Genomic DNA, 26065 nt, shown 5'->3' on the forward strand with positions numbered 1-26065 from the left:
AATCTTATGAAATGAATCTACTGGTGAATGCCATCTGCAGCGTGTCCACAACAAAGACCTGTGTTGGCTGATGGGCTGCTGGGTTATGGCAGTGGGTGGAGAAGAGGTTTTCTCTCACATGAGCAAGTGAACAGCGACACTGTGGGTATTTTTCAGATATTACACATAAAAAATACAACAACTTATAAATTAGCACGAGATGCTCTGGTTTCTTTAACACTAACCACAAGACAGAGACACAGACAGACAGACAGACAGACAGACAGACAGACAGACAGACAGACAGACAGACAGACAGACAGAGTATACAGTATTGTATGGGCATGATGGGTTGTGGAGTCGTGGTATGGTATATAGGTTAGTGTACGGGCAATATATTATATAAGCAATAATGTGTAATATATGGACACATGTTGTTTATCACTCAACCATAACTAAACTATGTATAGTAGCGACATATCTGTTGGGCATACATTCTTGCCTTCAATGTCTTGTTGTTGTTCCATTTATTTACTATGTCTTTTTATGTTTGTTGTTAGTTTTCGTATTTTTTTTCTTTTTTTTTTCTTTTGTGTGTGAGCTGCAAGTGGTACAAGCCGCGGTAAACCGGAGTCAAATTCAATGTGTGCATAGACACACTTGGCCAATAAAACTGATGTTGATTGTTATTGTATATATATATATATATATAGAGAGAGAGAGAGAGAGAGAGAGAGAGAGAGAGAGAGAGAGAGAGAGAGAGAGAGAGAGAGAGAGAGAGAGAGAGAGAGAGAGAGAGAGAGAGAGAGAGACGACGCAGGTAAGCTGCGGGTGGTCCTGGGAGGGGAGCCAGCGGCGAGCATTGCAGCAAGATTTATATTTTCCTGCCACAACCTAAGAGACAGTGGGTGACGGCACCTATTGCTACTGTTGTTGTTTAATACCATAATCATTTTTGTTGTTGCTGTTATTATTATAATCCTTGTTGTGTTGTGTTGTTGTTGTTTTACATGCTTTGGCAATATGTACACAAACGTACGTCATGCCAATAAAGCACATATTGAATTGAATTGAATTGAATTGAGAGAGAGACATGACACATGTCAGGTTAAAGACGCTCCTGTATTTTTTGGGACTCGTGCTAACTAACTTGTGCTAAAGCATCGGCGTACTACTTGTCAGTAAACAACTCAGTGGTGAAAGAGCATTTCAAAAGGAACAATGTACAGTACATGGTAAATGCTGCACTACATATAAAACACAAATACATGACGAGATAAGTGAACGAGACCACACGATGTGCCCTATGAATAAGTTCCAAACACATACACATACACACACACACACACACACACACATACACACACACACACACACACACACACACACACACACACACACACACACACACACACACACACACACACACACACACACACACACATTCACGCACGCACATGCAAACTCAGATGCACACTCACACGCGTATTCAGCTTCAGATTCAGAAAATTGTATTTACCCCAGAAAGGCAAATCAGTTCTTACAGTCTACCCAGACAAGCGGCATCGTCACTATGTCAGAGACAACAGACAGATCAGGACATGGGCAAGAGATGCACACTGTCACCCTCATGTGGCCCTGCATGCAGACTCACGCGAGGACCAGGCAAAGGGCAAACATTAATGTAAGTTGAACAGAATAATAAATAAATAAATAAACCATTCTAAGATGTTAATACGTGTATACGCATATACTCACACGCAACTTCAAGCTGAAGGGTAGTAAAGAGGCTTCATAGCATATTTGAATGAAACGTTTTTGGCTGGATCGGCCAGCGAGACCAGCTCTACAAACATGTATATCGGTGGAAGACCATGTCTGAGTGACTGACTGAACAAGTCTCATTATTGGATCAGATGACCTACGACGTTACTGAGGCTACACTACTGGCTGGCTGATAGATATCTCATGCTAAAGAAAGGGATATATTGCTGCTCTTTCCACATGTGGTTCCGTACTGTAGCAGGCCAGCATGGAGCAGAGAAGGAGAGAACACAGCTCTCCATGCACCGAGAGGCAGGTAAATCCCCCCAAATAACAACCACCCTAACAAAACACTCAACGCATAGGTAGCATTGGAAAAACCAGAAATCCGCAGATAGCAACAGAAGAAGAGAAGGGGGGGGGTTAGAATAGGTATACATACAATTATATTACCTTCTCTTTCAAATCAAACATCCCAATATATGAGTGGAAAGCATTGTTCTTGCAACCGCATTTAAGACCTTTTCATTTAAACTCGAACATGGCTTAACCATGTCACGTGATATGCTACTTCAGTACACTTTAACAACAAATATTACTGCAACCACTACATACATTTACAGATGAACATTTAATATCCAGGAATTAACATTTTAGACACTACCACTGACTATCACTGTAACAAATTGGCCACAATTTCGAGCATCGACCAAACACGGTCCAGACATATACTGGGTCTTCTCCCCGGTCTCTAAAGTGAAGATGATGATGCTGCAGTGACCGGAGAGGACGGTCGCTCTGACCGTCAGCAGTTCTCGGCTGGGGGATGCAGGGGATAATGGGACAGTTTAAGTTCGTGTTAAAATATCTGTTTTAGTGATTTTGTTCATATTTTGGTTATTGTGGCAGTGTTGTTTGTTTGGGGGTTCGACTCGGACTAAGTAGAAGTCCAACTGACTGACTGAACGTGATTGTGACTTATGTTTCCAGTAGTGGGATGGGGGGGTCGGGGAAGGGGGGAGGTCAGTGTTTGTAAGCCATTTTTGGTGTGAAAATTAAAGCTAATTCCCGTGGTCATGCCATGTATGGGACACGGGAATTGCCATTTCAGAGATATTTCTGCCTCTTAACTCATTCGTCCACCCACCTCGACACGATATGTTCCTCCACAGCGCACTACTCTACTGGTAATGTCAGATCATCAACGCAAATCATATCATGTAGAATAACTCAACTACTGTTTGATTGATAAGAAAGGCAAGAAAAACAACTAATATGCTGCACAGTTTATAGTCTGTAAATAAATTCAGGTGCTCGACGGTCACATTTGAACAAAAGACAATCAACTGTATTGCACGCAATGTCTCTCATTAGCATATTTAGCAGTTATTGATGTTATTGGGAAGATATATTATGGACTAAATGAAATGATTCAACGTGAATAAGCTATTTAGTGTAAAGACATCCGTCTTTGCTTATCATTAGTTTCAACTTCACCGAGCAAATAGCCGTGTTGTATTTATACTAATCAACGGGCTTACCTCAGGAGACTCGTCGAAGTTTCCAAATGCCTCGGCAAGATCGGTTGGACTTTTCTTCAGAGTCTGGTCTGCAGGCAGTGTGTTGTCATTGTAAGATCTCACAAACTTGAAGTCACTGGTTCTAGAGCCCGTTGTCAGATAAGCGTCATAATTGTAAGTGCTGCGTAAAGTTCCTGTTCCGTCAACTTCTGAGTAATTAGGAGGCAGATAAGCACTGGGGATGGCCACCGCTCCATCAAACAACAGTCTGGGTTTTCTCCTGTGACAAAACCTCACACCCAGGATGACAATAATGAAGGTCAGGAAAAAGGTGGAGACTGACACCAGCGCGATGATCAGATAAGAGGTCAGTTTGGAGTTAGTCTCATCATAAGACATGTCTTTCAGTTCTGGCACTTCAGCCAAGTCATCAGAAATCAGTAAATACATGGAACAGGTGGCAGACAGAGAGGGCTGTCCGTTATCTTTCACTGCCACAATAAGATTCTGTTTCATGTTGTCAGATTCAGAAATGTCCCGCTGTGTCCTGATCTCTCCACTGTGGAGACCAATAGTGAAAAGTCCCGGATCAGTGGATTTGACTATATGATAGGACAGCCAGGCGTTCTGTCCGGAGTCTGCATCCACCGCTATCACCTTGGATACCAGAGAGCCCCCGTGAGCTGCTTTCGGGACGAGTTCCGTCATGAAGGAGTGTCCCTCCGGGGCGGGGTAAAGTATCTGAGGACAGTTGTCATTCACATCCGTTATGAAGACACTGACGGTCACGTTGCTGCTGAGTGGAGGAGAACCGTTGTCTCGCGCCATCACGTGAACTTTAAAGCTCCTAAACTGTTCATAATCCAACGACCTGACAGCGTGGATCAGCCCCGTGTCTCCGTTAACGGAGAGATAGGAGGACACCGGGGAACCGTTCACCTCCCCAGGTAAAAGAGAATAAATCACTGTACCGTTTTGTCTCCAGTCTGGGTCTAGGGCACTAACGGAACAGAAAGTAGATCCAGGTTTGTTGTTTTCAGTCACGTAGGCGTTGTAGGACTGCTCCTCAAACACAGGTGGGTTGTCGTTGACGTCAGCTACAGATAACTGAACACTTTTGGAGGAGGAAAGAGGAGGAGAGCCCTCATCAGTAGCAGTGATTGTGATGTTGTAACCAGACACTAGTTCACGGTCTAATGGGCCCGTTGTCACCAGAGAATAATAGTTTTTGATGGAAGGAACCAGTTTAAAAGGCAGGTTGTGTTTGATAGAGCAAGTTACGTGTCTGTTCTTATCGGAATCTTTATCTTGGACGTTAATGATGCCCACCTCTTCACCAGGTGATATATTCTCTGGTATGGGATTTGTCAGTGATTTAAGATATATCACTGGGGCATTGTCGTTAACATCAGTTATGCTTATAATTACCTTTGCATCTGAAGATAGACCATATCCATCTTTTGCCTCGACAAACATTTCATATTTAAATCCGTCCTCATAGTCAATGTCACCTGTTACTGTTATAACTCCAGTTTTATGATCCAGTGAAAACATCTTCCGGGACTTCTCGGACATCCGGCTGAACTCGTACGTAACGTCACCGTTGGCTCCCTCGTCAGCGTCCGTCGCACTCACCGTAATAACGGAGGTGTCCATGGGGGAGTTCTCAGGCAGACCGGCTTCGTAGATGGTCTGGCTGAACACCGGGGCGTTATCGTTCGCGTCCAGCACCGACACGTGAATGATTGCAGTACCTGATCTCTGAGGAGAACCGCCGTCCAGAGCCGTGAGCAACAGCTGCATTTCCTGCTGCTCCTCTCGGTCTAACTCCTTGTTTAAAACCAGCTCGCCATATTTACTGCCGGCACTGGTCGTCTGCATATTGAGGACGAAGTGGTTGTTGTGCTGCAGGGTGTAGCTCTGAACAGCATTCTGGCCTATGTCGGCATCGTGGGCTGCGTTAACGCGATACCGGGCTCCTTTGTCGGCCGATTCACGAATCTCCAGTTTTATAACGTCCTTCGGGAACACCGGCGCATTATCGTTTATGTCTTGGATGTGGAGTAAGATCCGGTGTAATTCCAGGGGAGCCTCCAGGAGCAACTCGCATCCAAGAGCGCATGAAGCCTTTTCTCCGCAATGCTCCTCTCTGTCTATGCGTCCTCCGACGCGCACTTTGCCCGTTTTTAAATCAATTTCACAATAACGTTGATGGTTTTCCTCGGAGTCGATACGGGCCTTACGGGCGGACAATCTGCCCACCTCCAGTCCCAGATCCTTGGCTGCATTCCCAATAATGGATCCGCGTTTCATCTCCTCCGGAATAGCATAGCTTAGGTCTCCATCGGTCAAGTGGACGACAAAAGCAAAGCAGAAAGGAAGAAACAGCAGCGACTTTCCTTTGTTACCCATTGTTGCATGGAAGTAGGTTACAGACACACCTTCTATCTAAGTTACTATTTAAAATTATATTTACTAAATCTTATGAAATGAATCTACTGGTGAATGCCATCTGCAGCGTGTCCACAACAAAGACCTGTGTTGGCTGATGGGCTGCTGGGTTATGGCAGTGGGTGGAGAAGAGGTTTTCTCTCACATGAGCAAGTGAACAGCGACACTGTGGGTATTTTTCAGATATTACACATTAAAAAACTAATAAATGATGCTCTGGTTTCTTTAACATTAAGCACGAGGCGGATAGACAGACAGTCAGACAGACAGACAGACAGACAAACAAACAGAAAGACTAACATATAGAGGGAGCATGTATCATTGTATGGGCATGATGGGTTGTGGAGTCGTGGTATGGCATATAGTTTAGTGTATGGGCAGTATATTATATAAGCAATAATGTGTAATATATGGGCATACGTTGTTTATTTCTCAACCATAACTAATCTATGTATAGTAGCGACATATCTGTTGTGCATGCATGCTTGCTTCCAATGGCCTGTTGTTGTTTCATTTATTTCTTCTGTGTTTTACTTTTTCTGCTATTCTTTCCTTTTTTTTGCTACAAGTTGCTGTGAACCGGAGTCAAATTCCTCGTGTGCATAGGCACACTTGGCCGATGAAACTGATTTTGATTGTGATTGGATAGATGGCTAGATAGTTAGAGAGAGAGACACACACACACAGAGAAAGACAGAGACAGACAGACAGACAGACAGACACACAGACAGACAGACAGACAGACAGACAGAGAAGCATGCCACATTGTCAGGTTAAAGATGTTCCTGTATTTTGGGACTCTTGTGTGGTGAATGAGCCTTTCTAAAGGAACAATGTACATTACATGGTAAACTCTGCATTGCATATAATACACAAAGACATGAAGAGATACGTGAAAGAGACCATACAACATCCATTATGAAGACAGCTCTAAACACAAACACACACACACACACACACACACACACACACACACACACACACACACACACACACACACGCATGCACGCACGTAAACACATGCTCGCGCGCACATGCATGCACGCACTTGCGCACGCACACACAAACTGAAATGCACACGTGTATACGCACGCACTCACACGCAACTTCACGCTGAAGGAGAGGTAAGAGGCTTCATAGTATATTTGAATGCAATGTTTTTGGCTGGATTGGCCGGCGAGGCCAGCCCTACAAACATGAATATCCGTGCGCAACCATGTTTGAGTGACGAAGAGAACAAGTTGGAGCGATTGACAGAACAAGTTACGACGTCACTGAGGTTACACGATTGGCCGGCTGATAGATATCGCACACTAACGAAAGGGATATATTGCTGCTGTTTCCACATGTGGTTACGTACTATAGCAGTGCAGCATCGAGCACAGTAGGAGAGAGCACAGCTCTCCATACACCGGGAGCCAGGAGGGAGGGCGCACAGATAACTCCCCCCAAATAACAATCACTCTGACAAAACACTCAACACAGCGACAGCCTGGGAAAACGAGAGACATCCCCAGATAGTAGAAGATGACAGAGGAGGGAGGTTTAGCAGACAATTAGAATAGGTATACTTACAATTATATTACCTTCTCTCTCAAATCAAACACCCCAATATATGAGTGGAAAGCACTGTTCTTGCAACCGCATTTACAACCTTTTTTTTTTAATTCGAACATAGCTTAACCATATCACGTGATTTGCTACTTCAGTACACTTTAACAACAACTATTACTGGGACCACTACATACATTTACAGATGAACATTTGATATCCACGAATTAACATTATAGACACTATCACTGACTATCACTGTAACAAATTGACCACAATTTCGAGCACTGACCATACACGGTCCAGACATATAATGGGTTTTAACCTAGTCTTTTCCCCTAGTCTGTAACGTGAAAATGGTTTTATTGTAGTGAAAGCAGAGGACGATCGCTCTGGCTGTCGGCAGTTCTATTCTGTGGGAGAGCAAGGGATTCTGGGATGGTTAAAGTTCATATTGAAGTAGTTGTTTTAGTGATTTTGTTCGTGTTATGATTTTTGTGGTTGTGTTGTTTGTTTGGGGGGTTGACTCGGACTATGTAGACATCCAATTGACTGACTAATGAGTGTAGGACCGTGATTGTGACTAATGTATCCAGTAGTGGGTTGGGGCGGGATTGTTTGGTAAGCATTTTCAGTGTGGAAAATGAAAGTTCATTGCCGGGTCATACGACGTATGTGACATGGGATGTGCCATTTAAAAGTCATCTCTCTCTCAACTCATTCATTCTCCTCAGATAGACACGATGTGTTCCAAAGAGCGAGACTCCACTGCTAATTTTAAATTTCGGATCATCAGAGCAAACTATATCATGTCGAATACCACAACTACTGTTTGACCGCTAAGGCAGGTAAGAAAAGTAACTAACAAGCTGCACCACAGTTTATAGTCTGTAAATAAATTCAGGTGCTCGACAGTCACATTTGAACAAAACAGAAGCAACTGTATTGCACGTGATTTCTCTCATTAGCCCATTTAGCAGTTATTGATGTTATTGGGAAGACATATGAAAGAATAAAATGAAATGATTCAACTGGAATAAGATATTTAGTGTAATGATACCCGTATTTCCATATCATTAGTTTCAACTTCACCGAGCAAATGGCCGCGTTGCAGATACAAATATTGACGGGCTTACCTCAGGAGACTCGTCGAAGTTTCCAAATACCTCGGTAAAATCAGTTGGACTTTTCTTCAGAGTCTGGTCTGCAGGCAGTGTGTTGTCATTGTAAGATCTCACAAACTTGAAGTCACTGGTTCTAGAGCCCGTTGTCAGATAAGCGTCATAATTGTAAGTGCTGCGTAACGTTCCTGTTCCGTCAACTTCTGCGTAATTAGGGGGCAGATAAGCACTGGGGATGGCCACCGCTCCATCAAACAACAGTCTGGGTTTTCTCCTGCGACAAAACCTCACACCCAGGATGACAATAATGAAGGTCAGGAAAAAGGTGGAGACTGACACCAGCGCGATGATCAGATAAGAGGTCAGTTTGGAGTTAGTCTCATCATAAGACATGTCTTTCAGTTCTGGCACTTCAGCCAAGTTATCAGAAATCAGTAAATACATGGAACAGGTGGCAGACAGAGAGGGCTGTCCGTTATCTTTTACTGCCACAATAAGATTCTGTTTCATGTTGTCAGATTCAGAAATGTCCCGCTGTGTCCTGATCTCTCCACTGTGGAGACCAATAGTGAAAAGTCCCGGATCAGTGGATTTGACTATATGATAGGACAGCCAGGCGTTCTGTCCGGAGTCTGCATCCACCGCTATCACCTTGGACACCAGAGAGCCCCCGTGAGCTGCTTTGGGGACGAGTTCAGTCATGAAGGAGTGTCCCTCCGGGGCGGGGTAAAGTATCTGAGGAGAGTTGTCATTCACATCCGTTATGAAGACACTGACGGTCACGTTGCTGCTGAGTGGAGGAGAACCGTTGTCTCGCGCCATCACGTGAACTTTAAAGCTCCTGAACTGTTCATAATCCAACGACCTGACAGCGTGGATCAGCCCCGTGTCTCCGTTAACGGAGAGATAGGAGGACACCGGGGCACCGTTCACCTCCGCAGGTAAAAGAGAATAAATCACTGTACCGTTTTGTCTCCAGTCTGGGTCTAGGGCACTAACGGAACAGAAAGTAGATCCAGGTTTGTTGTTTTCAGTCACGTAGGCCTTGTAGGACTGCTCCTCAAACACAGGTGGGTTGTCGTTGACGTCGGCTACAGATAAGTGAACACTTTTAGAGGAGGAAAGAGGAGGAGAGCCCTCATCAGTAGCAGTGATTGTGATGTTGTAATCAGATACTAGTTCGCGGTCTAATGGACCCGTTGTCACCAGAGAATAATAGTTTTTGATGGAAGGAACCAACTTGAAAGGCAGGTTTTGCTGAATGGAGGAGTGAACCTGTCTGTTCTTCTCCGAGTCTCTATCCTGCACGTTAATGATGCCCACCTCTGTACCAGGTGGCACGTTTTCAGGCACGGGGTTGATTAGTGATATCAAATTTATCACCGGGGCATTGTCATTAACGTCTGTTATATCTATGATTACTGTACAATATGATGTCAGACCTGCTCCATCTTTTGCTCTTATACGCAGCTCATAGGATGGCTCAGTTTCATAATCAATTTGCCCAGTGACTCGTATCTCACCGGCCTTGTTATCCAGCGAATATAAAGCCACATATTCATCAGAAAGATGGTCAAAGTCATAAACTACATGGCCGTTGGGTCCCTCGTCTGCATCAGTAGCACTAACTGTCACCACCACAGTGTCTGGAGGAGAGTTTTCAGGTAGACTTGCCTTATAGACGGTCTGGCTGAACACCGGGGCGTTATCGTTAGCATCCAGCACGGTGACGTGAATTACTACGGAGCCTGATTTCTGTGGGTTGCCGCCGTCCACTGCTGTGAGCAATAAGTCTAATTCCTTCTCTTGCTCCCGGTCTAATTCTTTTTCCAAAACCAATTCACTGTGTTTGCGTCCTGCGCCCTCCGTGTTGACATCCAGGCTGAAATGCTCGTTTCTTTGCAGCTTGTAGGTCTGCACTGTATTGGAACCGATATCTGCATCGTGGGCTTCATTTAGTAAAAATCTAGCCCCCTTCACAGCTGATTCGCGGATTTCAAATGAAATCATATTTTCAATGAACTGTGGCGAGTTATCGTTTATGTCTTGAATATGCAGACTTATCCGATGCAGCTCTAAAGGATTCTCCAGCACAAGTTCCTCCTTTAAAACACACGACGCCTTCTTACCACACAGGCCTTCCCTGTCCATCCTGTCTGCAACGATCAAATCCCCGGTGTTCAGATTGACGTCACAATACCGCTTGCCGTTCCCTTCAGTGTCAATACGAGCTTTACGAGAGGACAGTGTCCTCGTTTCCAGGCCGAGATCCTTGGCGACATTTCCAATAACAGACCCGCGTTTCATCTCCTCTGCTAGAGAGTAGGTTACGTCTCCACTCGCAAAACGCAGGGCAAGAGAAAGGAAAACAACGGCAAAGAAATCCAGCGTCAATCCAAATCCATATGACATCTTTGCCATAACCTGCGCCACGTGCGTCTTTATCTAAAATCAATCCAGAGCTGGTGATCGACTGCCAAGCGATTTGATGAGATGATTCGTGCTATTATATTAATGCAGACTTAGATCTCATTCGTACTGCCGTACCCGAGACACCGCATCGGAAACCACAGTTGTTTCAACAATGGAGGAAGGAGGGGTTGTTACATTGTGCTTTCCTTGGTACATAGCGACCCCACGAGCATAACTAAAGTATAGCTCTCAATAATTATATCAGAATGGTTTAGTAGAATTACACCACCTTATTTAAATTTGAGCTCTACACACACACACACACACACACACACACACACACACACACACACACACACACACATATATATATATAGTATATGGATAGGTCTACGTTCCCTGGCTGTGCTTAGTGCTCTCTCTCTCTCTCTCTCTCTCTCTCTCTCTCTCTCTCTCTCTCTCTCTCTCTCTCTCTCTCTCTCTCTCTCTCTCTCTCTCTCTCTCGCTCTCTCTCGTTCATATTTGTTGTGTGGAGCACATGGAGCTTACACTGTATGAAATACAATCTTACTTGACTTGCTGTGGGGGAGCAAGCTGCGTACAAATAATTTATCAGAAGAAGATTCACAACTCGCTTTATTTCCAAAAGAGTTCTGCGTTTGAAAGGAATTTAGGTTGGTCGGATGCCCACACGAGACATTTAAAGTTACGCGAGATTACAAAGAAAATCTAAATTGAGCAGGGACGTGTGTAAATGAATTTAGCGAGTAATAGCTCTTTGCTTTGTAAAGAGCAGAACTATTAATTCCACAAAGATGAGAGATTTTCAAGCAGTGACTAGATATGAAACATATATTATATTGTACTGGATGGTCTTCTCTACTGTGTACTATCTTAAATGCTGTGTGTCTAACTGAGACAATTATATGTGCAATGTCATGTGAACTGCAATATGCTTCTGTATTCAATCTGCTTGATGATGATTTGGAAACATGTGTTAGTAAGAAGAAATATAACTCAACTAAATGAAAAGGTGAGACAAGTGTAAATCTCCCACAACCACCACACTTAAAAAGGGGATGTGTGTGTGTGTGTGTGTGTGTGTGTGTGTGTGTGTGTGTGTGTGTGTGTGTGTGTGTGTGTTGGGAGGCGCTAAATATGTGATCGTGACTAAAAGCACAGTTGCAATGGGATCACCAGATAAAGAACTATTGAAGCTAAAGGATGCACAACGGAAAAAAACTATTCTTCAACTTTTATTATAATTACCAGTTTCCAATATGTGATCTGATTTACGTCTCTAAGATGTCTAAAGTCAAAGCCAAGAGTATTCTGCAACAAGTACAACATTACTCAAAATGTTGGCAAAGCAAAGTTAATGCTCCAATTGAAAAGGGACAAACATTGACAGACTGAAGTCCGAGCACCAACCGTTTAGAGACATTTCAGCACCATGGACAGAGATGATGTGGCGGACTTGTGAGTCGAGTTTTTTAACACAGTCGGAGAGGAACATGCACAAGTATTACGCACCACTATATTCTTACAATCAACCCAAGATATGCTTTGTTTAAACTACTTTATAATGAACTGTCAAGTTCCGCTGGATTTGGAAAGTTCAGTGGGATGAAACGGACACGGAGAATATTATGTCGAGCTCATCACTAACACAGCAGTGGAAAACTGAGCAATCCTTTGTAAGCTAGAATTATCATTCTGGTTCTAATTATAAAAGAATATAATAAAATACTAAAGTCCAAGTGCAGTGATGGGGACACTGTGCTATGAGATGTCGTCCTTAGGATGAGACATTTAACCGAGGTCCTGACTCACTGTGGTCCCTAAAGATCCCATCGTCGGTGTCCTGACAAAATTCCCAAGCTGGCTCTCTCCATGTGCATATTTACTCTGATAAATATCCCTACACAAAAGCACAGAACACGTAAGATGCAAGATGAATAAGTTGGTGGGATTTCAACGCTACGAACAGACACTTTGATTGCAACGCTACAAGAACAGGAGACCGGAAGAGGAACGTCTCTGCCCTATCATTAAGGTCAGGTAACTTGTCCTGCTGACACCAGGGTTTCATTACAACCATTAATAACTTGACCACCACAATTAACCCCCATCCGATGACAATGGATGGTGACATCTGGATATATTGTACTGTGAGACAGTTATAAGGAATCACCTCACACCATACAATATTCGCCATATTTATGAAAGAAATGTTCTTCTCACGGTTTCATAAAATAATTTGTTCATAATTTAGATAGACTCTAAAAGACAGTGTCAATGAAAATACAAACTTTTGTAATGATTAAATGCCTCTATCTCCAAACTTGTGTTTTGCAGTTGTCTAATTAGTTGTCTAAAACAATGTGCCTGGCTCTCGTGTTTCGCCAAGACCAGCTAATACCTCTCCAAAACCAGTCGCTCCCACTTCTAGCGGCTCCGTGCTGTAGGAGCGCAGTGGCTCATGGGACTGTTGGTGTTATTGAAATTGTTGATGTGTTTGAATATTGTGTTCATATTTTGGATATTGTGTTGATTGTTTGGAGGTTAGACTCGAAGTGTGTAGAGGACAGTTACTGACTGACCTTAGGACCGTGACTTTGACTAATGTCGCCAGTTATGACTTCCGGTGGAAGTCGTGTGCTGCTGAGAGTGATTAAAGGGCATTCCGCACACTCACTCTTCCACGCAGGCTCCACACAGGAGACATTCCTCAGTCAGCATGCAGCGTGCTGTCTTTATAAGAAGTGTAACTTCTTATGGAAAACCTCAATACACACTCCAATACACAACTCAGAGCTGAATTAGCTTTTCACACGGAATAATCATACGACATATGAAGAAGTTCTAAACACACGCAACAAACACGCACATGCAAACTTTAACGCACACACACACACACGCAACTTCAAGCTGACATTTAGGAAAGAGGCTTCAAAGTTGAGTGCAACGGTTTTGGCTGGACCGGCCAGCGTGTGCAGCCCTACAACCACGAATAATCGTGGGCGACCATGTTTAAGTGACTGACAGAACAAGTTACACGATTGAGACCCTGGATCAGGTGACCAATGACGTCACTGACGTTACGCAGTTGGCCGGCTGAAAGGTATCACACACTAACTAAAGGAATAGATATCATTGTTCGGTAGCCATTTTCCAATGTGTGACTACAAAAGTATCTCCGAGGATGTGCAGTGTATGGGACAAGGGAATTGCTATTAAAAGAGTTCTCTTGACTCTCGACTTCTTCTCCCAAGCCAACTCGCCAAGACATGGTGCACAGTGCATTACTCTACTGCTCATTTTACATTTCGGATCATCCAAACATATAATATTATCTAGCATGAGTCAACTACTGCTTGACTGTTTTGGCAAGAAAGTAAAAAAATATATAGACTTCGTAGTTTATTGACTAAACTAAATTCAACTAAATTCAGATGCGCGACAGTCACATTTGAAAAAACGACAATCAACTGTATTGCACGCAATGTCCCTCATTAGCCTATTTAGCAGTTATCGGTTTTATTATTGTGAAGACTTAAGGCCTAAAGTGAAATGATTTAACTTGCATCAGCTATTTAGTCTACTGATGTCCCTCTTTGCAAATCACTAATTTCAACTTCAACAAGTAAAAAGCCGTGTTGTACATGGACAAATTAACGGGCTTACCTCAGGAGACTCGACGAAGTTTCCAAATACCTCGGTAAAATCAGTTGGACTTTTCTTCAGAGTCTGGTCTGCAGGCAGTGTGTTGTCATTGTAAGATCTCACAAACTTGAAGTCACTGGTTCTAGAGCCCGTTGTCAGATAAGCGTCATAATTGTAAGTGCTGCGTAAAGTTCCTGTTCCGTCAACTTCTGCGTAATTAGGAGGCAGATAAGCACTGGGGATGGCCACCGCTCCATCAAACAACAGTCTGGGTTTTCTCCTGTGACAAAACCTCACACCCAGGATGACAATAATGAAGGTCAGGAAAAAGGTGGAGACTGACACCAGAGCGATGATCAGATAAGAGGTCAGTTTGGAGTTAGTGTCATCATAAGACATGTCTTTCAGTTCTGGCACTTCAGCCAAGTTATCAGAAATCAGTAAATACATGGAACAGGTGGCAGACAGAGAGGGCTGTCCGTTATCTTTCACTGCCACAATAAGATTCTGTTTCATGTTGTCAGATTCAGAAATGTCCCGCTGTGTCCTGATCTCTCCACTGTGGAGATCAATAGTGAAAAGTCCCGGATCAGTGGATTTGACTATATGATAGGACAGCCAGGCGTTCTGTCCGGAGTCTGCATCCACCGCTATCACCTTGGACACCAGAGAGCCCCCGTGAGCTGCTTTGGGGACGAGTTCAGTCATGAAGGAGTGTCCCTCCGGGGCGGGGTAAAGTATCTGAGGAGAGTTGTCATTCACATCCGTTATGAAGACACTGACGGTCACGTTGCTGCTGAGTGGAGGAGAACCGTTGTCTCTCGCCATCACGTGAACTTTAAAGCTCCTGAACTGTTCATAATCCAACGACCTGACAGCGTGGATAAGCCCCGTGTCTCCGTTAACGGAGAGATAGGAGGACACCGGGGCACCGTTCACCTCCCCAGGTAAAAGAGAATAAATCACTGTACCGTTTTGTCTCCAGTCTGGGTCTAGGGCACTAACGGAACATAAAGTAGATCCAGGTTTGTTGTTTTCAGTCACGTAGGCGTTGTAGGACTGCTCCTCAAACACAGGTGGGTTGTCGTTGACGTCAGCTACTGATAACTGAACACTTTTAGAGGAGGAAAGAGGAGGAGAGCCCTCATCAGTAGCAGTGATTGTGATGTTGTAATCAGACACTAGTTCGCGGTCTAGTGGGCTCGTCGTCACCAGTGAATAATAGTTTTTGATGGACGGAACCAGTTTAAAGGGAACATTCTGCTGAATGGAGCAGCGGACCTGTCGGTTGTTCTCCGAGTCTCTATCCTGCACATTAATGATACCAACTTCTGTACCAATTGGCAAATTTTCTGGTATGGGGTTATGACGGGATTTCAGAAATATAAGAGGAGGGTTGTCATTTACATCTGTAACATGAATTACTACTTTGGAGTCGGAAGAAAGGCCATATCCATCCTTGGCACTGATGCGCATCTCATATTTAGAGTCCTGTTCAAAATCAACCGGTCCAGCTACCTTTATCTCTCCAGTTTTGCTGTCTAATGAAAATGCCCTTTTCCCTCTCTCTGAAATGCGACTGAAATCATAGCTCACCTCTCCGTTGACTCCTTCGTCTGCATCAGCAGCACTCACTTTAACCACAACAGTACCAAGAGGGGAGTTTTCAGGTAGACTCGCTTCATAGGCGACCTCTGTAAACACTGGGGCGTTATCATTGGCGTCTAATATTATAACGTGTATAATGGCAGTTCCCGACCTTTGCGGACTGCCTCCGTCCACTGCAACGAGGACCAGACTTAGATCCCATTTTTCCTCACGGTCCAACTCTTTATCCAACACCAACTCCACGTTTTTCAAACCATCGGAATCCGCACGGACAGACAAAATGAAATGGTCGTTCTTCTCTAAGATGTACTGCTGGACGCCATTCTGTCCGCTGTCTACGTCATGTGCCTCGTTAACGCGATATCGAGCTCCTTTGTCAGCCAATTCACTTATTTCCAATTCCATCCTGTCCTTTGGGAATGCGGGTGAATTATCATTTATGTCGTTAATCAGCAGTGAAACACGATGTAGCTCCAAGGGGCTCTCCAGGACCAGTTCGAGTTTAAGCACACAAGAAGCCTTCTCCGTGCAGAGCTCCTCTCTGTCTATGCGTCCTCCGACGAGCACATTGCCTGTTTTTAAATCAATTTCACAATAACGTTGATGGTTTTCCTCGGAGTCGATACGGGCCTTACGAGCGGACAATCTGCCCACCTCCAGTCCCAGATCCTTGGCTGCATTCCCAATAATGGATCCGCGTTTCATCTCCTCCGGAATAGCATAGCTTAGGTCTCCGTCGGTTAAGTGGACGACAAAAGCAAAGCAGAAAGGAAGAAACAGCAGCGATTTTCCTTTGTTAGTCATTGCTGCATGGAAATAGGTTACAGACACACCTTCTAACTAAGTTACTCTTTAAGATTATATTTACTAAATCTTATGAAAATAATCTACTGGTGAATGCCATCTGCAGCGTGTCCACAACAAAGACCTGTGTTGGCTAATGGGCTGCTGGGTTATGGCAGTGGGTGGAGAAGAGGTTTTCTCTCACATGAGCAAGTGAACAGCGACACTGTGGGTATTTTTCAGATATTACACATTAAAAAAACTTATGAATGAGCACGAGATGCTATGGTTTGTCTAATACTAACCACAAAGACCGACAGAGAGATAGACAGAGACAGACAGAGACAGACAGAGACAGACAGAGGGAGAATATGTCATTGTAAGAGCATGCTGGGTTTTGGAGTCGTGGTATGGTATATAGTTTAGTTTACGGGCAATATATTATATAAGCAACAATGTATAATATATTGACATAGTTTATTGCTCAACCGTTACTAAACTCTAGTAGTGACATAGCTGTTGTGCATACATGTCTGCCTCCAATGTCCTGTTGTTGTTTAATTTATTTATTTCTGTTTTTTTCGGTGTTTTTTGTGGTTTTTTTGTGAGTCTGCAAGTGCTACAAGCTGCTATGAAGCGGAGTCACATTCCTCGTGTGCATAGACACACCTGGCCAATAACACTGATTCTAATAAATAGATAGATAGATAGATAGATAGATAGATAGATAGATAGATAGATAGATAGATAGATAGATAGATAGATAGATAGATAGATAGATAGATAGATAGATAGATAGATAGATAGATAGATAGATAGATAGATAGATAGATAGATAGATAGATAGATAGATAGATAGATAGATGGACGGACGGACGGACAGACAGACAGATAGACAGATAGATTAAAACATGTCAGGTTAAAGTTGCTCGTGTACTTCTGGGATTATTGTGCTTAGTGAACCTTCTATGAAAAAGGACGCTTATCTAAACATCCTCTCCCTCATAACAGCAAGACATGGAAAACATCTTGTTTTCTACTCACTACTTCGCTAACTTTATACAATAAAACCTTTTTTTTCCTTTCCTTTCAGCATTCATTGTCAGAGCCACCGTTACAAATAATTTCTTCTCTGTGTCAAACAAAACACAACAAGCAGTCTTAATTTCAATGACTGGTCAATGAAAAGGTGCATTTACAGCAAAGTGAAACGAAGTTTACTGAAAAGAAGAAAAAAACAACTTCAAATATTCAAACGTTTGTCCACTTTCAGCTTCCACAGCTTTTGGATTTAAAATATTTAAACTATGTTAAAAGAAGTGATTATGCACTGAGAGGAAACACTTTTCTTCTTAAACTGAATCAAAAGTTTGACGGGCAAGTATTTTTAAGTGACACCAGATGACAGCTGACATTTAGACAAAAATGAGTTTTCAATATTTCAGCCAAGCAAAATTATCGATATTATTTTAAAAGTACTAAGGCTTCTCAACCAAACTCACAATGACGTCACAAGCAACTGAAAATAGAGAGCGTTGGTTTTGCCCTGTGTATATTTACTTCACAACACATATCCCTACACATCAGCACAGGACCTATAAGATGCAAGATGAAGGAGTTGGGGGGGGGGGATTTCAGCAACACGATCTGAAACTGGATTGCAACGCTACAAGCACGTCAGACCGGAAGTGAAACGTCTCTGCCCTATCATTAAGATCAGGTGACTTCTCCTGTTGACACCAGCGGTTTCATCACACCCGCTGATCACTTTGCAACAGCAATTAACTCCCACCCGATTACAGTGATGTTGGCATTTGAATATATTTGACCGTGCGACAGATATGAAAAGTGACGTCACAACATACCATATTCGTCATAGCTATGAAAGAAAGATGCTTCTTACGTGTTCCTCCGATATAAAGTCGTTGGTTCATAATTTGAATAGATTCTAAAAGACAATGTCAATTAAAATACAAACTTTTGGTGTGATAAAAATTAAGAAGGTGCTGTGTATGGGACACGATAATTGCCATTTAAAAAACATCTCTGACTCTCGACTCCGTCCACACCAGCTCTCCAAGATATGTTCCCCAGTGCACTATACTCTTCATTTTAAATTCGGATCCAAACCATATCATGTAAAACGACCCAACTACTGTTTGATTGTTAAGGCAGTAAAGAAAATCAACAAAGAGTCGGCGCAGTCGACTGTCTGCAAATAAAGTCAGGTGCTTGATGTCCCTCTTTGTAAATCATCACTTTCAACTTCACCATGTAAACGGCCGCATTATATATTTGAATATATATACAAGTTTACGGGCTTACCTCAGGAGACTCGTCGAACTCTCCAAATACCTCGGAAAGATCAGTTGGACTTTTCTTCAGAGTCTGGTCTGCAGGCAGTGTGTTGTCATTGTAAGATCTCACAAACTTGAAGTCACTGGTTCTAGAGCCCGTTGTCAGATAAGCGTCATAATTGTAAGTGCTGCGTAAAGTTCCTGTTCCGTCAACTTCTGCGTAATTAGGGGGCAGATAAGCACTGGGGATGGCCACCGCTCCATCAAACAACAGTCTGGGTTTTCTCCTGCGACAAAACCTCACACCCAGGATGACAATAATGAAGGTCAGGAAAAAGGTGGAGACTGACACCAGCGCGATGATCAGATAAGAGGTCAGTTTGGAGTTAGTCTCATCATAAGACATGTCTTTCAGTTCTGGCACTTCAGCCAAGTTATCAGAAATCAGTAAATACATGGAACAGGTGGCAGACAGAGAGGGCTGTCCGTTATCTTTCACTGCCACAATAAGATTCTGTTTCATGTTGTCAGATTCAGAAATGTCCCGCTGTGTCCTGATCTCTCCACTGTGCAGACCAATAGTGAAAAGTCCCGGATCAGTGGATTTGACTATATGATAGGACAGCCAGGCGTTCTGTCCGGAGTCTGCATCCACCGCTATCACCTTGGATACCAGAGAGCCCCCGTGAGCTGCTTTGGGGACGAGTTCAGTCATGAAGGAGTGTCCCTCCGGGGCGGGGTAAAGTATCTGAGGAGAGTTGTCATTCACATCTGTTATGAAGACACTGACGGTCACGTTGCTGCTGAGTGGAGGAGAACCGTTGTCTCGCGCCATCACGTGAACTTTAAAGCTCCTGAACTGTTCATAATCCAACGACCTGACAGCGTGGATCAGCCCCGTGTCTCCGTTAACGGAGAGATAGGAGGACACCGGGGCACCGTTCACCTCTCCAGGTAAAATAGAATAAATCACTGTACCGTTTTGTCTCCAGTCTGGGTCTAGGGCACTAACGGAACATAAAGTAGATCCAGGTTTGTTGTTTTCAGTCACATAGGCGTTGTAGGACTGCTCCTCAAACACAGGTGGGTTGTCGTTGACGTCAGCTACAGATAAGTGAAGACTTTTAGAGGAGGAAAGAGGAGGAGAGCCCCCATCAGTAGCAGTGATTGTGATGTTGTAATCAGATACTAGTTCACGGTCTAGTTCAGCAGTGGTCACCAGAGAATAATAGTTTTTGATGGAAGGAACCAACTTAAAAGGAGCGTCTTGTTGAATGGAGCAGCGGACCTGTCTGTTATTATCAGAATCTCGATCCTGCACGTTAATGATGCCAACCTCAGTACCAGGCGATACGTTTTCTGGTATGGGGTTACGCAGTGATTTTAAATGTACGACAGGAGCATTGTCATTCACATCAATAACATTGATGCTAACTTTGGCATACGAGGTCAGCCCTAAACCGTCTTTAGCCGTGACTGGCAGCTCGAATGACGTTTTCCTCTCAAAATCTACAGTCCCAATTAACCTAATTTGCCCCGTTTTGCCATCTATGAAAAATATCTTTTCATCCTCTGCTGACACAAGCCCGAACTCGTATGTCACGTCCCCGTTCACACCTTCGTCTGCATCAGTGGCAGTCACCGTGACTACAGCAGTATCTATGGGAGAGTTTTCGGGCAGACTTGCTTTATAGACGGACTTGTCAAACACCGGGGTATTATCATTAGCATCCAGTACAGTGACGTGGATCGCTACGGTACCTGATCTCCGTGGTGTGCCCCCGTCCACAGCGCTAAGGGTCAAACTAACAGCGCGCTCTCTCTCTCGATCAAGCTCGTTTTCCAGCACGAGCTCAACTCTGCTGCTGTCAACATTCAGACCGAAATATTGGCTCTTTTTCAGCTCGTACCTCTGGACAGAATTTTGACCTACATCTGCGTCACTGGCCTCTTCTATAAGGAAACGGGTGCCCTTATCTGCGGACTCGCGTATTTCCAGTCGAATCACGTCTCTTTTAAACTGCGGAGCGTTGTCGTTAATGTCCTCGACGTGAAGAATTATTCGATGAAGTTCCAGCGGGTTCTCCAAAATGAGCTCCTGCTTCAGAATGCACGACGTCTTCTTCCCGCAGAGACCCTCTCTGTCGAGCGGCTCGGCCACCCTCAGATCCCCAGTTTTCATATTAATATCACAGTATTGTTCGCTATTCCCTTCCGCATCCACACGGGCCTTGCGAGGGGGCAGGCTGCGGATCTCCAATCCCAGATCCTTGGCTATGTTCCCGATGACAGAACCGGGTTTAATCTCCTCCGGGAAGGAATAGCTCACATCCACACAGACAGTTTGCAGTGCAAGCAGAGAGACCCCGTAGAGACCGACGAGGCTAAGCTTGAAAAATCCTGGATGCGCCATCGTTTTAAAGGCTACTCGACATCCGCGAGGAAATGTATTAAATGCACCAAGCTGTTCTGGTCAGGAATAAAGTCGAGACAGGCTAAATAGGGTCGATCACAAGAACAAAACAGTTCAACGATTCCACAAAAACGTACTGAAAATGGATACGCTGTGCCAAGGAACAAAGGGTGGAGAAGAGGCGAACCCGCCAGAAGCTATGTGCAGTGTTTTACATCAGCTGGCCAACAGCGACACAACGCGTCCGTGCCACATACAGTGCGGGAAGGGGACCCGCCATTTGGATCGTTCGCGCTTTTAGAATAAGAGCAACATGCAAATACAGTTACCAGTGAAGGGATGCAACACATTGCTGGAAATGTAACGTTGTATAGAAAACATCAGTACACAACTCAGTGGCGAATGGCCTTTAAAAAAAAAGAAGAAATATTGTACGTTGCATGGTAAACTTTGCATTGCGTATACTACAGACATGACGAGATACGTTAACGACACCATACGACAAGACGGTTCTAAACAAACACATGCACACACGCACACGCACGCACATATGCACACACACATATGCACACACGCGGACACACACACATGTATACGCAAGCACTCACATGCAGCTTCAAGCTGAAAGATAGGAAATATGCTTCAAAATATATTTGGATGCGAGGTTTTCAGATGGACCGGCCATTGTGGCCAGTCCTACAAAGATGAATATCTCTGGGCGACCACGTTTGATTGACTGAGAGAACAAGTTACACGATTGGGCCGCTGGATCGATAACCTACGAAGTCACTGAAGTTAGACGATTGGCCGTCTGATGGATAACGCAAGCTAACGAAAGGGATATATTGCTGCTCTTTCCACATGTGTTTACGAACTGTAGCAGTCCAGCATGGAGCAGAGAAGGAGAGGACACAGCTCTCCATGCACCGAGAGGCTGGAGGGAGAGCGCACAGATAACTCACCCCAATAACAACCACTCTGACAAAACACCCAACACTGAGTGAGTCTTAGAAAAACGAGACAAAGGACACTTTAATAACAAATACTACTGTGACCACTAAAGAAAATCGCAGATTAATATTTAATATCCAAGAATTCATATTTCAGACACTACCGCTGACTATCCCTGTAACAAATTGGCCACAATCTCGAGCATTGACCATTCAGTCCAGCCCTATACTGGGTTTTGACCTAGTCTTTTTCCCTGGTCTCTAACGCGAAAATGGTTATGTTACATAAGGCACTACTCTGTGGTTCATTTTAAATTTCGGATCATCTCACCAAACCATACTATGAAGATTAACTCACCCACTTTTTGATTGTTCAGGTAGGAAAGAAAAACCACAAATAGGCCGAGCAGTTTATCCTCTGCCAATAAATGCAGGTGCTGGAGAGGCATACATGATTAAAAGACGATCAGCTGGATCTCACGGAATGTCTCTTATTAGCCTATTTATTAATCGGTATTGATATTGAGACGACTTATATTAACAACTAAGGTGAAGCGATTCAACTTGTGCAAGCTATTTAGTTTCGTACTTATACCCTACTTTGCAAATCGTGAGTTTCAACTTAACGAAGTAAACGGCCGAGTTGTTTATATACAAATTTATAGGCTTACCTCAGGTGAGTCGTCGAACTTCCCAAATACCTCGACAAGATCAGATGGCGTTTTCCTCATAGTCTGGTCTGCAGGCAGTGTGTTGTCATTATAAGAGCTGACAAACTTGAAGTCACTGGTTCTAGATCCCGTTGTCAGATAAGCGTCATAATTGTAAGTGCTGCGTAAAGTTCCTGTTCCGTCAACTTCTGCGTAATTAGGAGGCAGATAAGCACTGGGGATGGCCACCGCTCCATCAAACAACAGTCTGGGTTTTCTCCTGCGACAAAACCTCACACCCAGGATGACAATAATGAAGGTCAGGAAAAAGGTGGAGACTGACACCAGCGCGATGATCAGATAAGAGGTCAGTTTGGAGTTAGTCTCATCATAAGACATGTCTTTCAGTTCTGGCACTTCAGCCAAGTTATCAGAAATCAGTAAATACATGGAACAGGTGGCAGACAGAGAGGGCTGTCCGTTATCTTTCACTGCCACAATAAGATTCTGTTTCATGTTGTCAGATTCAGAAATGTCCCGCTGTGTCCTGATCTCTCCACTGTGGAGACCAATAGTGAAAAGTCCCGGATCAGTGGATTTGACTATATGATAGGACAGCCAGGCGTTCTGTCCGGAGTCTGCATCCACCGCTATCACCTTGGACACCAGAGAGCCCCCGTGAGCTGCTTTGGGGACGAGTTCAGTCATGAAGGAGTGTCCCTCCGGGGCGGGGTAAAGTATCTGAGGAGAGTTGTCATTCACATCCGTTATGAAGACACTGACGGTCACGTTGCTGCTGAGTGGAGGAGAACCGTTGTCTCGCGCCATCACGTGAACTTTAAAGCTCCTGAACTGTTCATAATCCAACGACCTGACAGCGTGGATCAGCCCCGTGTCTCCGTTAACGGAGAGATAGGAGGACACCGGGGCACCGTTCACCTCCCCAGGTAAAAGAGAATAAATCACTGTACCGTTTTGTCTCCAGTCTGGGTCTAGGGCACTAACGGAACATAAAGTAGATCCAGGTTTGTTGTTTTCAGTCACGTAGGCGTTGTAGGACTGCTCCTCAAACACAGGTGGGTTGTCGTTGACGTCAGCTACAGATAAGTGAACACTTTTAGAGGAGGAAAGAGGAGGAGAGCCCTCATCAGTAGCAGTGATTGTGATGTTGTAATCAGACACTAGTTCACGGTCTAGTGGGCTCGTCGTCACCAGAGAATAATAGTTTTTGATGGAGGGAACCAATTTAAAAGGGACGTTCTGCCGAATGGAGCAGCGGACCTGTTGGTTATTCTCGGAGTCTCTATCCTGCACATTAATGATGCCCACCTCTGTACCCGGCGGTGCATTCTCTGGTAATGAGTTAGCCAGCGATTTAAGATTAATCACTGGTGTATTATCATTCACATCAGTGATATCTATTACCACTTTTGTTTCTGAGGAAAGCCCATACGTGTCCTTTCCTTCGATCAGTATTTCAAATTTCGATTCTTCCTCATAATCAATACTTCCGTGAACTAATATTTCTCCAGTTTGTTTGTTTAAAGAAAACATATTTTTCGCCATGTCAGTTAAACCGCTAAATTCGTACGTCACCTCTCCATTCACCCCCTCGTCTGCATCAGTAGCGCTGACTTTAACCACGGTGGTACCCAGGGGGGAGTTCTCGGGCAGACTGGCTTCATACACGGCCTGGCTAAACACCGGGGCGTTATCATTAGCATCCAGCACGGTGACCTGTATCACTGCAGTGCCAGATCTTTGCGGAGAGCCGCCATCCAGCGCCGTGACCACTAACGTTATCTCACGCTGCTCCTCCCGATCCAAATCCCTGTTCAACACCAACTCGCTGTATTTACTACCGACAGAATTCACCAGCACATTCAAAACAAAGATGTCGTTGGGTTGTAAAACATACTTCTGCACCGCGTTTTGTCCGATGTCGGCGTCGTGCGCAGCGTTCACCCTGTAGCGAGAGCCTTTAGAGGCCGACTCCATTATTTCCAATTTGATTGTGTCCTTTGGAAAAAGGGGCGCATTGTCGTTGACGTCTTGAACTTGGATCGCTACGCGGTGGAGCTCCAGTGGATTCTCGAGGATCAATTCAGATTTCAAGACGCACGATATTTTCTCCCCGCACAGCACCTCCCTGTCAATGCGGTCGGCGACCAGCAGCTCCCCAGTGTTGAGATTCACCTCACAATACCGTCCGCGGTTTCCCTCCGCATCCAGCCGGGCCTTGCGAGAGGATAGTCTAGAGACTTCCAATCCTAGGTCCTTTGCTATGTTTCCGATCACAGTTCCGCGTTTCATCTCCTCGGCGAGAGAATAGCTCACATCGCCGTACGCTGGCTGCGACCAGAGAAGCAAGAGAGTTGCACCGTAAAGCAAGGCTACTGCTGATAATCCATCATGTGCCATCCTTCAACCAACGAAGAAAACCCCCAAAAAAGAAGAATCAATTGCTGACCGTCTCTTAAGAGAAACTAACAACACGGCCGGATGTGGAGCATATATTCACGTCAGATGCACAACAATGGCAGACAATGAGCAGGGGAAGAAAGGGTGGAGATGCTGGATCTGTTAGACTCCTGTTTAGGGCTGGTACACAGCGACACTCGGAGCACCACTGTGATATTACACATTCTCATTTGCTCGGATTATTGAAATACATAAAACAACAACAAGGGGGGGGGGGAGAGGATAGCTTGATTGAATTTCATTTGCATTCGCTGCATTTAGGACAATGTATGTATTTGGAAAGGACACCAATAGCTGTCATAGAAACATAATGAAACTACACACTAAACTAAACTAGGTTTATAGTGTGGCTTATCACGTGAACGGATGAAAACAGAAAACAGATGACGCAGTTGCACATGGCTCTTTACTCTCGTCTA

At 44.2% G+C, this 26065-nt stretch overlaps 6 protein-coding genes across 6 annotated transcripts in view; all 6 read right to left on the bottom strand.

Annotated features, from left to right (window-relative positions):
- Positions 1-26065, bottom strand: part of LOC130122884 (protocadherin gamma-A11-like) — a 311235-nt gene that overhangs the window by 258071 nt on the left and 27099 nt on the right. The window lies entirely within an intron of this gene.
- LOC130126503 (protocadherin beta-15-like) lies at positions 5-5675 on the bottom strand. The gene is made up of 2 exons (XM_056296058.1): positions 3285-5675; positions 5-139 (listed from the first exon to the last, which is right to left on the bottom strand). Exons 1-2 carry the CDS (start codon positions 5673-5675, stop codon positions 5-7), a joined length of 2526 nt encoding a protein of 841 aa, XP_056152033.1.
- On the bottom strand, positions 8354-10798 carry LOC130126509 (protocadherin beta-16-like). Its single transcript, XM_056296070.1, has one exon. It carries the CDS (start codon positions 10796-10798, stop codon positions 8354-8356), a length of 2445 nt encoding a protein of 814 aa, XP_056152045.1.
- LOC130126519 (protocadherin beta-15-like) lies at positions 12702-16876 on the bottom strand. Its single transcript, XM_056296081.1, has 2 exons — positions 14486-16876; positions 12702-12719 (listed from the first exon to the last, which is right to left on the bottom strand). The coding sequence occupies exons 1-2, from the start codon at positions 16874-16876 to the stop codon at positions 12702-12704; spliced, it is 2409 nt and encodes an 802-aa protein (XP_056152056.1).
- Positions 19169-21565, bottom strand: LOC130126535 (protocadherin gamma-A11-like). The gene has a single exon (XM_056296105.1). The coding sequence runs from the start codon at positions 21563-21565 to the stop codon at positions 19169-19171; it is 2397 nt and encodes a 798-aa protein (XP_056152080.1).
- Positions 22433-25586, bottom strand: LOC130126575 (protocadherin beta-7-like). The gene is made up of 2 exons (XM_056296163.1): positions 23187-25586; positions 22433-22543 (listed from the first exon to the last, which is right to left on the bottom strand). The coding sequence occupies exons 1-2, from the start codon at positions 25584-25586 to the stop codon at positions 22433-22435; spliced, it is 2511 nt and encodes an 836-aa protein (XP_056152138.1).

This window comes from Lampris incognitus, chromosome 1 (assembly GCF_029633865.1).
Source record: "Lampris incognitus isolate fLamInc1 chromosome 1, fLamInc1.hap2, whole genome shotgun sequence".
Classification (NCBI taxonomy): Eukaryota; Metazoa; Chordata; class Actinopteri; order Lampriformes; family Lampridae; genus Lampris; species Lampris incognitus.